This window comes from Perognathus longimembris, chromosome 1 (assembly GCF_023159225.1).
Source record: "Perognathus longimembris pacificus isolate PPM17 chromosome 1, ASM2315922v1, whole genome shotgun sequence".
Classification (NCBI taxonomy): domain Eukaryota; kingdom Metazoa; phylum Chordata; class Mammalia; order Rodentia; family Heteromyidae; genus Perognathus; species Perognathus longimembris.
The window spans coordinates 147,766,681-147,777,987 of record NC_063161.1 but is presented as its reverse complement, the minus strand read 5'-3'; the positions used below and the strand labels follow the sequence as shown (position 1 = coordinate 147,777,987).

At 39.5% G+C, this 11,307-nt stretch overlaps 1 protein-coding gene across 1 annotated transcript; it reads right to left on the bottom strand.

Annotated features, from left to right (window-relative positions):
• Nucleotides 1-376: 376 nt before the first annotated feature.
• Tlr4 (toll like receptor 4) lies at nucleotides 377-11,046 on the bottom strand. The gene is made up of 3 exons (XM_048340562.1): nucleotides 10,728-11,046; nucleotides 6,807-6,973; nucleotides 377-3,155 (listed from the first exon to the last, which is right to left on the bottom strand). The coding sequence occupies exons 1-3, from the start codon at nucleotides 10,818-10,820 to the stop codon at nucleotides 893-895; spliced, it is 2,523 nt and encodes an 840-aa protein (XP_048196519.1). The 5' UTR covers nucleotides 10,821-11,046; the 3' UTR covers nucleotides 377-892.
• Nucleotides 11,047-11,307: the final 261 nt, after the last annotated feature.

The window sequence follows — 11,307 nt, the reverse complement described above, 5'->3', positions numbered from 1 at the left end:
CTTCCTGAAGGAATCTGTTACTCCATCCTGAGAAAAAGCTTCACCTATGTTTCTGGAATCATCAAGAAGATATGTCCTCTGTCTTGCTTCTAGTACAAATTGCTCTTTGTGAATCTAGGAAGCAGAACTTTTCTCACTTGTTTTTTTTTTTTAAGTGTCTCTTTCAACCCAACTATTTCAATGCTTGCCTCGATGACAGTCATAACTCATGAGATAATTTAAGAGTGGCATCAAGTGACAAGGTAATGGTGTAATTTTCATATCTGTTTGAAAAATTGTGCTCCAATATGAATGTTTGCAGCATGGTGTCAGCCCTTATTTATGATGTGAGTTTATGGACAAGGCAGGAAAAAAATGAGAGTTTGAGGTATAAAAATAAAAATAAATTAAGAACTTTTATTTAATAAATAAAACATACGATGGAATGACCAGGATGCTAGTTAGCATATACTAAGCAGATGTCCTTTAGAGATTAAAGAATCCTGGATGAGAAATCATCTGAGTTATTGAGTTGGATTCAAAGCAAGCAAACATCCAGTGCCTTTGAAACTTCCCAAACTCTCTTAAAATAATTGAAGTGTAACCCCACATACTATTTCCATTCAAAAGGCTTAGGGGAAAAACAAGGTCCCACCTGCTTCTATCAGGCCTAAGTTTATTAGTTCTCATTTGACTTGATAGGGTGTTCAATGGACTAACATAGTCAGGACTCTTAACGGAGGTGGTTGGAACTCTGTAGTTCTGGGTTTTGCCTAGTTATTTTTTCCATCCACACTGTAAGCACCACAAGATTACCAGTCCTGGCAGTTACCTGGCAGTCACCTGGCAGTCTGTGACATTTGGTACTTAGCGTATCCATGTGGAGAAGTGGCTCAGGAGATATGCTTCCAACCTAGATAGCAGTGATTGCTTCTTGGTAAGCATTTTCTGCATCTGCTGCCCCTTCCAGATTCAATGGTTTTCCATCCAGCAGAGCTTTTCTGAGTCGTCTCCAGAAGATGTGTCTCCCCACCATACTGTCTTCCCACTCCAGGTAAGTATTCCTGCTGAGAAGGCGGTACAGTTCCACCTGCTGCCGAAGCAGGGACTTCTCCAACTTCTGCAGGACAATGAAGATGATGCCAGCGCGGCTGCCTAGAAACTGCCAGGTCTGAGCGATCTCATATTCGAAAATGCACCAGCGGCTCTGGATAAAGTGCTGAGACACCACAACAATAACCTTCCGGCTTTTGTGGAAGCCTTCCTGGATAATGTTGGCAGCAATGGCCACCCCAGGAATAAAATCTCTATAGTGAAGGCAGAGCTGAAAGGGGGGTACTCCTTCTTCTAAGTTTTTGACCAACTCATTTCTCACCCAGTTCTCATCCTGACTGGAGTAGATAACAAAGGCGTCATAGGCCATTTCACCTCTGCCGTACTGTTTACAGCCTGCAAGAAGCAATAGGTGAAAATAGAACTTATAGACTAGAAGTGCTATTATGGATACCATGAGCACACTGAGCACGGACACACCAATAGCGGTCTTGTTTACTTGACAGGTGGCATTTCTGAAACTCAGCACCGGCATGCCCTGCATAGCTAAAGGACCTGCACATGCCATTTGCTCAGCTTCTACCAAGAGCCCCTTCTGGTCCTTGACCCACTGCAAGAAACGCTGATGTTCACAACTACAAGCAAAGTTATTCCGAGTAAGATTTAAATGAGTTAGGTTACTAGGGAATTGTAGTTCCTGTCTTTTGGAAGCTATGATATAATTGAAACTACAATCTAGGACCCGGAGATGGAGGAGAGGTTCATAAGGGGATGGATCCAAATACACCAGGTGGTTGTGACTCAGATTTAGGACCTGAAGATTAGGGAGGGTGTCAAATGCTCCCTTGCGTACCTTCGTCAGTTGACACTTGGAAATGTCCAGGATGGTTAAGTTAATCATGTCTCTGAAGATATTTGAAAGGGTGTTGTCCTTGAAAGAATTACCAGCCATTTTTAAAATTTTCAGATTGGTCAAGCCATCAAAGATACCACCAAAGGCAACTTGGATGTGGGTGTAAGAGATGTCAAGATAGTGGAGTTGGTGGAGACATAAGAATACTGTAAACTGATTGGTGTGTTTCAAAGTGGAGTACTGAAAATCTAGATATTCTAGCTGACATAAATCCATGAAATTTGAATTTATGCTAATCACACCGTTAAAGCTCAGATCTAAATGCCGAAGTTTTGTTGTCCCCAAATACTTAGAAGAACAGCAATACTGGAAACTCAGTCTATTTCCACTAAGATTTAGAATCTCCAAGTTTGGTAGTTCCATATCTACCATGTTAACCGCATCCTTGTTATTTGTAAAATTCAACTCTTTGAGTGAGGGGAGTGCCAAAGGGGGAAATTGTTTAAACTTACACCGCTCTACTTCTAAAGATTTCCACTTGAAATCTTTAGGAAGGTTTTCAAGGTTCTTAACATACAGACTCACTAGAGACATTGCAGAAACATTTGCCAAACAATTAAACAAGCCAGTAATGTCACCAGAAAATGCATCTAAATATGCAAGCCGGAATTCTTCAATGGACAAACTACACAATCCATCCAAGACAGATTTGTCAAAGCTTTCTATGTTCCTTTCATTTTTGAATTCTCCCAGAACCAACCGGTAGACTTCTAAACCAGCCAGCCCTTGAATACAAGTTCTCATTACATGCATACTATTAAAAGTACTTCTTAAAGTCAATTTGTGGAGTTTTACTTCTTTAAAGGCACCAGGTTGGATGAAATCGATTGGGTTCAGGGAGAGGTCTAAAGAGAGGTTGACCAGGCGTTTTTCACGTAGAAATTGTAAGTCTTGGTAATGAATAATTTGAATCTTGTTATCAGAAAGGTCCAGGTGCTCCAGGTTGGTCAGGTTTAAGAAATATTCAGGTAATTTGAAGGAATGGATATGATTATGAGCCACATTGAGCTCCTTCAAGGTTCTGAGATTTCCAATTGGGAAGTTCCTTAGAGAGTGTATGTTGGTCTCCACAGCCACCAGCTTCTGTAAACGTGAGAGCCCAGAAAAGGCACCTGGGGCTAAACTCTGGATAGGGTTTCCCGTCAATATCAAGATAGAGAGTTGACCTAAGCCTTGATAGGCACCTTCTTCAATCACCCGAATATCACACCTACAGAAAACAAAGATACAGACTGTATAAGATTTCTGTTGAATAAAGGTTCACAATAGAATAACAACCCCAGCCAGCCAGTTCTTAACATAGATGTTATATGCCCTATGCTTGTTCATAGGCAAAGACATGTAACAGAGCAGATGATGATGGTAGGAGCAAGTAACAATCTCTATAGCCTGGAGGCATCATTCAGGTGGTATAGTGTCAATCATGAGTGAAAAGTTGAAAGAAACAAAAAAAGGGCGAAGCCCTGAGTTTAACTCTTAGTACCAACACACACATAAACCCACACACAAATTTAAAAAAGAAGCTCCCCAGATTCAGTATCATCATCCTAGCTGTAATGGTAAACACTTTTCCATTAGATATACATGCTAAGTAAAGGCAGCAAATCCACCAGAAGAAAATCAATGAGATCAATAATTAGGGCTAATAGAGATTGTATGGTTGATAGAGTATGTTGTTGCCTTAGATCAAGTTTAGCCATTTCTTGACATAGATGTCACTCCATGATTGGTATACACATAGGTAGTTGTTACTTTAGTAGCCACCATAAGTGACAGATATCAATTTCAAGGATATAAATAATTTCACATAAGTGCCATGAATACCCTTAATACTTACAAAAAACTCTGCCTATGTGACAGCTAGATATGTGAAAGCTGTCATTACCCCAGGTAAATATTAATAACAGGAGTGTCATGGAAGAAAAAGGAAGCTGGCTGTGAGAGTCAGTATCAAAACATCAGTCCAGATAAAGGAGAGCAAAGTAAGCCTTTCTGAAAATATCGAAGTTGAAATTTAAATGGTTAGGATGAATTAATGGGAAATAAAAGTGAGCAAGAGACCCCAAAACAAACCAAGTTAGAAAGCAGTCAGGATACAAGGAGTATCTCTCTGAAGTACAGATTGAGAATAAAGACTGTGTGGATAAATAGGAGTGTGGAGAAAGGAGGGTCCAGATGAAGCAAACAATAAGGTCTTAAATTTTTGCCCCAAGAGAAGCAGTAGCCATGCTGCATACAATGTTCATAGAGACCTCCTAGATACAGAGCACTGAGGCAGCTGGCTTACACAGTTTGCGACGAATTCCTGCTATTATTTCAGGAGCATGCCTGTTACATTTCTCTATCCTATCTGCACTACCCTCCCAAAGGTTTACAGCATTCCCTACCTGGCCTAGAACTTCCAGGGGATCCATAGGTAATAAACAAAAGAATTTTGGTAAGCTTTTCTAATTTACTTATAACCAAATAGAAGATGGTGGATATGGTAAGAAACGTACTGGCAGTGAGGGATGGTGGCCAGGCCTGAAGTCGTAGCACTTGAGAGACAGAGAAAAGGGAACACATATTTGAGGCCTGGCTCGACTATATAGAAAGACTCTCTCTCTCTCCATATATATGTATGTATATATATATACATATATACATAGATATGCATACACAGTAGAATTGGAGCAGGACAGCTAGGTATAGAGCCTTACCCCTTCTCACTGTATAACTTTTAGAACTCTCTTTTCTCTTCAGGTTTAAATGATACAGCTGAACTTGACTATGTCTCAGTTCCTTCTTTAGGTGATATGATTTCATAGCCCAGAATATATACATATACATATATATATATATATATATATATATATATATAAAAACAAGTAGTTCTGGATTTTAGAGAGTTTTCAAGTATCTCTATCTCATTATGTAGAGCATAAGAGAAGTACATGTGAAGATAAAGAATACATTTAACTTAGAAGAAAAGGACGTAAGATGGAATTTCTGTCCTGTTGCAACAAAACAATGTGGCCCCTAGGTCATTTAAACTCTTCAAACCTTAGTTTCCTCATCTAAAAATACACTATGTATCTATGTATGCATTTTATGGAGAAAAAAATGTCTCTTTTCTATCCCAAAACATTTTCCGAAGACTTTTTGAGTTACTATACTATTTGACTGGCAAATGAATATGTATTGTGTTACTGTCTCTGTCCTTGTCCTAATTTGAAATCTCCTACGGGCTAACCAGAGAGGGAACTGGCCTCTTTATAAATACAGAGAAAGTTCCTTGGGAGTATGTAGATCAAAGATGAATTATAGGGAAAATTGTCTAAGGAGAAACTACATGTTTTTATAAAAAGAAGGAAGTTGTTTGGTCAACTTTAGAGCAATAGTGGACAAAATTCCCAGTTGGAAACTGTAATTTAGAATCCAATATAATGATTATAACAGGCATAATACTTTATCTTTATAAAATATACCTAATAATGGTTTAAACATATGCAGCCTGTTATTAGTCTTATTACATTTAACTATGTAATGATAAGATTCCTCATATCTACTTAACAGATATGAAAATGGAGGCCAAGAAATAGAGAGACATGCTTCAGGTAAAAAAGCCAGGGCTGTCTTTGGGTGCCTGTGGCTCGTGCCTGTAATCCCAGCGACTCAGGAGACTGTCATCTGAGGATCAAAGCCAACCCAGGCACAAAAGTCCAGGAGGCTCTTATCTCCAATTAACCACATGAAAACCAGAGTGGAACTGTGGCTTAAAGTGGTAGAGTGCTATCCAGGAACAACAACAACAACCAACAAAAAGCTCAGAAACACCATGACTAATCAAAAACCTATAAATAAAGGCCAGAGCCAGATAACATTCACTGAATTCATACTATGTGCCCACCAACATAGCTAGGACTTTCACATACCATCTCCTTTTTAAGGAGATATGCTATCTGGGCACTGGCGTCTCATGCCTTTAATCCTAGCTACTCAGGAGGGTGAGATCTGAGGATCACAGTGCAAAGCCAGCCCAGACTGAAAGTCTGTGAGACTCTTATCTCCAATTAACCACCAGAAAACTAGAAGTGGCTCATGTGGTAGAACACTAGCTAGCCTTGAGCTGAAGAGCTCAGGGACAGTGCTCATGACCATATTGCCAATGGTCAATAAATATCTACCAATAAAACAGCTTAATTTTCTCTCCTGACTTAAAAAAAATACCCCAAAGGTAGAATTTTTCTTAGAACTGTTTGTTGTAACTTCTCATTTCACAGGTGGAAATTGAGGCCTGCAAAAGAGAGGTGGCTTGTCTAAGGTTATACAGCAAGGAAGACATCTGTAGAAGGAATAAACAAATGAATGAATGCAGGGACCCTAGAGCCCCAGAGAAGCTATGAGTGAATACAGTAATTATGATTGGACACTATGTGCAGAGAAAGCCTGATGCCACCATTGGAAAACTGCTGGTTTGCGCATTTGCTTTTGTGTTTGATTAAAGACACGGGATCCTGGGTGCTTAACATTACAGTGTGATCCTGTCCTTGAACAGATGAGTGCCTATTCTTTACTGTCTTTAATCTTCCCTGTATCTTGATTGCCTGTGTTGGAATGTGCCTATTGGTTTACAATCGAACATATGCTCTCTGACCTACTAAAAGCAGAGAGACTTCTGGAGGGCTGGGGTCTATCCTAGACTCCTTGAGTAATTCTTTATTCTACCATCATGGTTTCCACTGGATAGAATTGGCAAATAAAGATGAGACTCTACTAACTAGGCTTTCTAGCCCTCAGAATGAAATGACATGCGTGAAGATGAAATGAGAAAACAATAAACATCTCACCTTGTATAGTATGGAAAAGCTCATTCATTTACCTGGATAAATCCAGCACCTGAAGTTCTGGAAAATTGGAGAAGCTCTGACTCCCTAGGCTGTTCAGGGGGTTAAAGCTCAGGTCCAGGTTCCTGGTTGAGGCAGGTATGTTGTCAGGGATTTCGGAGAGGTTCTGATCCATGCATTGATATGTCACATTGGGAACCACCTGCAATGATCTCATGTTAATGTAGTTTTGTCACCTGTACTTTCCCAGTTCCTCTTTCCTAAACTGGATTGGGATGGGGGATAGGCTCTGAAAAAAGTACAGGAGACAGTCAACCCTCTTTCATCTATCCATCTACCAGTCCACTCATCTACTTCTTCATCCATCCATCCATCCATCTATGAATCTATGTATGCATACATTTTATATTTGCTAAATGCTTCCTATGAACTCAGTGATCTAACCTCCATAATATCAATGGTAACAGCAAGTGAGAGGAAAGGAAATCAGGTTGTGAGGACATCTGAAATTTGGAAGTCCTAGATTTTACATTATTTCTTTCAAATTCTTTCTTTTTTAATTTCAGTGAACTTCATGGATCATATATAAAATAGAAAATAGTACCACCATGATTGCCTACCCACAATGTACACAGCAGGAGACTGACAATTAAGATGTCCATAGCCCCACTTCTGTTCCTTAGCTAATAGACTTGTAGCAGAGTCATGCAGAAATAAGGGATCACCGTAAAATACAGAGATTATAGTAGTAAAACCAAGTAAATAAGTTTGAATACTTGTGCTGTTTTGCCACCTTTTTTCTGACTATCTATGTCTTACGTTTTACTTTTGCATATTCCTTGCAAGCCTTCTTTAACCTTCTATCTAACTTCAGAAATTAGGTGATCTCCTCCTACAAAATATCTTGCACCTGGTTTGGGTCTTCTCTTGTTTAAAGCCATACTGTGCAAATGATTCAACAAGATAAAGTATTTAAAGAACTCACTTCAAAGCCTATTACAATGAAAGTGTTCAATAAATTATCATTGTCTACTATTAACCCCTTACCACATGTCTACAAACTTCATTTATGTTATATACTTTCATTTAATCATCCAAGAAACCTCTGAAAGATAAAGAAACTAAAAATTCAAAGTGAAAGGTAGGAAATGTAAAGTCACAGAGTTCACATTTGCAAGTCCTTACTTTCTTCTCATGCCTAGTTGAACATTACTCATCATGGGAATGAGGACAATACACCTAATATAGCATGGTGCAAGAAATCTTCCTTCACCCTCTTTTATTACCCTTCATGCTTCTATATAACCAGTCAATAAAAATTTAAAAATCTAAAAAATAAAATACAAATGAAGTATGGCTCCAGGCTTCACTCAATTCACAATCTAGAGTGACAGCTGAAACAGGAACAACAACAACAACAAAAAAAAACAAAGCACTGTCTCCAAGAGCCAGTAAATAGCCTTGAAAATTGTCCTTTGGTACAGAGAAAGCAGAGAGGAGTTCTGGATCCAGAGATGGTTTTCCACTTCCAGACTTAAAAGCTGAGTACAATTTTGAAGCACGAAAAGAGGAAGAATATTTTGTAAGGACAGGATGACATGAGACAGGATGTGTGGAAAGCTAACTAGATTAGCTAACAGTGGCAGGAAATGTCAACTGTAACTTACAGGGTAGCCATAGTCAGATCTGGAGGGCCTCCGAGTCTATCCTGCAGCAATTCTGTCATTTAACATCTTTAAATAGAAGACCTACTATGTACCAGACACTGGAAATACAGTGATAAATAAAGCTAGCAACAGTTCTACCCTCTTGCAGATTATACTATAAAGGGTAACACAGACAATAAATAAAATATGCTATGAACGAACTCTTGGAAAAAATAAAGCAGTATGAAGGAGATTTCAGGCAAAAAGGGGCTGCATAGGAGATAGTAAAAGAGGAGATATTTAAACAAAGATCCCAATGAAGGCGGCTCCCACTAGCCTGATGGTGGGGGACAGAAACTGTGCAGCTAATAAAGATTCCTAGACCCCTTCCCCCCAAAAAAGATCTTAGTTAAGTGAATGATTGAAGGTATAAAAATAATAAGGTTTCCAATATGGCAGCCACAGTACACATGGAACCTCTGTGGTTGTTATTGTTGTTGTTCTGGTTTCTTTGTTTTCCTGGATTTTTTTTTTCGAGACAAGAGTCTCATTAGGTATCTGAGTCTGGCCTTAAATTTGCAATCCTTTTGCCTCAGCCTCCCCCAAACTGGGAAAATGGTCCTGTGCCATTATACCAGACTCACACAGCTATTGAGGATGAATGTGTGTCATTTAAATTAACACATGTGATATATGTGAAATAGACAGTATTCAAGTACTTAGCCTCAAAGAAGCTATGTAAATCATCTTCTCAATAGTTTAATATGTAACACATTCTACAGTTCTTTGACTACCCTTAATAAAATTTTAAGTGGCTACTGGAATGTGTAAAACTACACTTTGGTGGCCCAAATTTGCCATCAGACACCACTGACTTAGGGGGAAAAGAAAAAGGTCCAATTGTTTTTGGTTTTGGCAGTACTAAGTTCTGAATTCTGTGTCTTCCTCTTCCTAGGCAAGTGCTATACCACTTTTGCCATTCGTCTAACTCTGAAAATTTTAAAGGTGAATAACTTGCTAGACCCAAGTTTCTAGAAGAATAAAAAAAATCGAATGAGTGTGTAAAATGGCTAGAGGAAGGGCTGTGTGCAATAGAGATTAGTCATGACCCAGAAATGAGATCTAAGGGAACAGAAGCATGACCCTAAGGAAGAGACCAACAAATTTTAGAAGCTTTTAGAAGAAAGTACTATACCAGGGGAAAGGGGACTACTAGTAGAACGTATCTGGAATTGTAGCTAGGGGAAGAGAAAGGAGGGGGAAAGAGAGAGGGAAGGGGAAAGGGAGGAGGGGGAAGGGGAGGAAGAGGAGGAGAAAGAGAAGGAAAGGAGGGGAGGGAGGAGGAGAAGAAGGAAGGGGAAGAGGAGAGGGCATAGAATTTGGATAATGGAGGACACTTGACAGAGCTAGTTCGTCTTCCTTACACATTAAAGCACATAATTTTCTATCATGTCTGCAATTCCAGGACTCCAGCTCATCATGCTACCTTCAAGTGCCTGTCTCTGTCTAACTTTGAATCACCTTCTTGATTGTGCAGGTCTACTAAGTGTTTCTAAAGCAATGGTGTAGTCCAAGCAGGGGAAAAAAAAAAAAAAAAAAAAAAACAAAGAGATGAACTGTGAGTGAGATGACTCATCAGCTACTTGGTATTTCATAATGAAGGAAACCACAGCCTTAACTGGCACTGTGTGTCATTCTCTCCCTTCTTTATTCTGCTTTCTGTCTCTCTTTAATTACTTGTATTTCAGCCTCCAAACTGAACTATGGGACTGAAGTCCCCTTAGAAGTCTATATCTACTTAGAAAATACTTTCTTGACAGAAAAGAAAGAAACGCCATCTTTCTCCTGAGATTGAAGGAGAGAGAATGAGTTCTCCAAGCTGAATGTACACATCACCAGAAGAAAGGTGTAAAACTAAGCCATCCTTTGTAAAAACTCTCTAGTGAAGTATTATAATTCTTTTACAGACAAAAGGAAAAAAATACTAGTTTCATAGAAGTTCAATAACCTCTTCAAGGTCACAAAGCCAGGAGATCCCAAAGCAGTGAGTTCAAGCAAGTCTAACAAAGCCAAAGCCCCTAATAGCTCTTAGATGTTCTAAATGGAACAAGACATCAGGTGCTCCCCGTTGTCCTTACACTGCTTACAAGGGGAATTAATGTGTTTTCTCTGGCTTCTCAAAGCCTTAGTTCACTTAATTCTTTTTTTCTTTCTCAAAATATGCAGAACACACAACAGAAAGTTCTGAGCAGGGAGCAGTTTTGAGAAGCAAGGAAAAGCTCACAGGAATGGGCCGATCCATCCACATACCTCAGTGCAGGGCTGCCAGCTTTCTGGTCTGAGACCGGAGAGGAAAGCCATGGCTGGTATCAGAGCCCCAGCTAAGCACCAGGAAGGCATCATCCTGGCATTTTCTGTGACGAGCAGCAGCCTCGTAAAAACATAACTAGCTGTAAAATCTCCAGGTCTGGCAGAGTCTGTGAAACACTGGTATCTTCTCTCCTCACCACTGTGCCCCTCAGCAATTATTGTATTCAGAGCAGTTAAGTGGTGTGAGGAAGTGAGAGTGGCAGTCTTAGCCTTCTCGGCTTTCTTGTTTTTCTAGTATTTTTCCCCCTGTAAGAGGAGGAGGAAGTTAGAAAGAGAAGCTATCTGCATACCAATGGTGGGAGGGTCAGCAAAAGGAAGTTGGCTCTTATCCCGGGAAGTCATCTGATTTCTTGGCTTAGGTGAACTTGGGTGAACTTGGGAAAATAAACACATATTGTTCAAATAGCCAGCTTAAGGAATAGTGTGGTCTTCCAATTTTTGTTAATTGTGGAAAATTATGGCTCATGCTCATTTGCTAAGACTGCCAAGAGAAGTATCTCAAACTGGGTGTTTAATTGTA

What these genes read in the sequence shown, in the direction of transcription:
- Tlr4 (XM_048340562.1), bottom strand. Translation starts at nt 10,820, where the DNA reads ATGATGCCTTCCTGGTGCTTAGCTGGGGCTCTGATACCAGCCATGGCT. An exon ending in GCTGGCAGCCCTGCACTGAG is followed by an intron (nt 6,974 to 10,727) that starts GTATGTGGATGG and finishes AGATCATTGCAG; the next exon opens with GTGGTTCCCAATGTGACATA. An exon ending in CAGGTGCTGGATTTATCCAG is followed by an intron (nt 3,156 to 6,806) that starts GTAAATGAATGA and finishes TGTTTTCTGTAG; the next exon opens with GTGTGATATTCGGGTGATTG.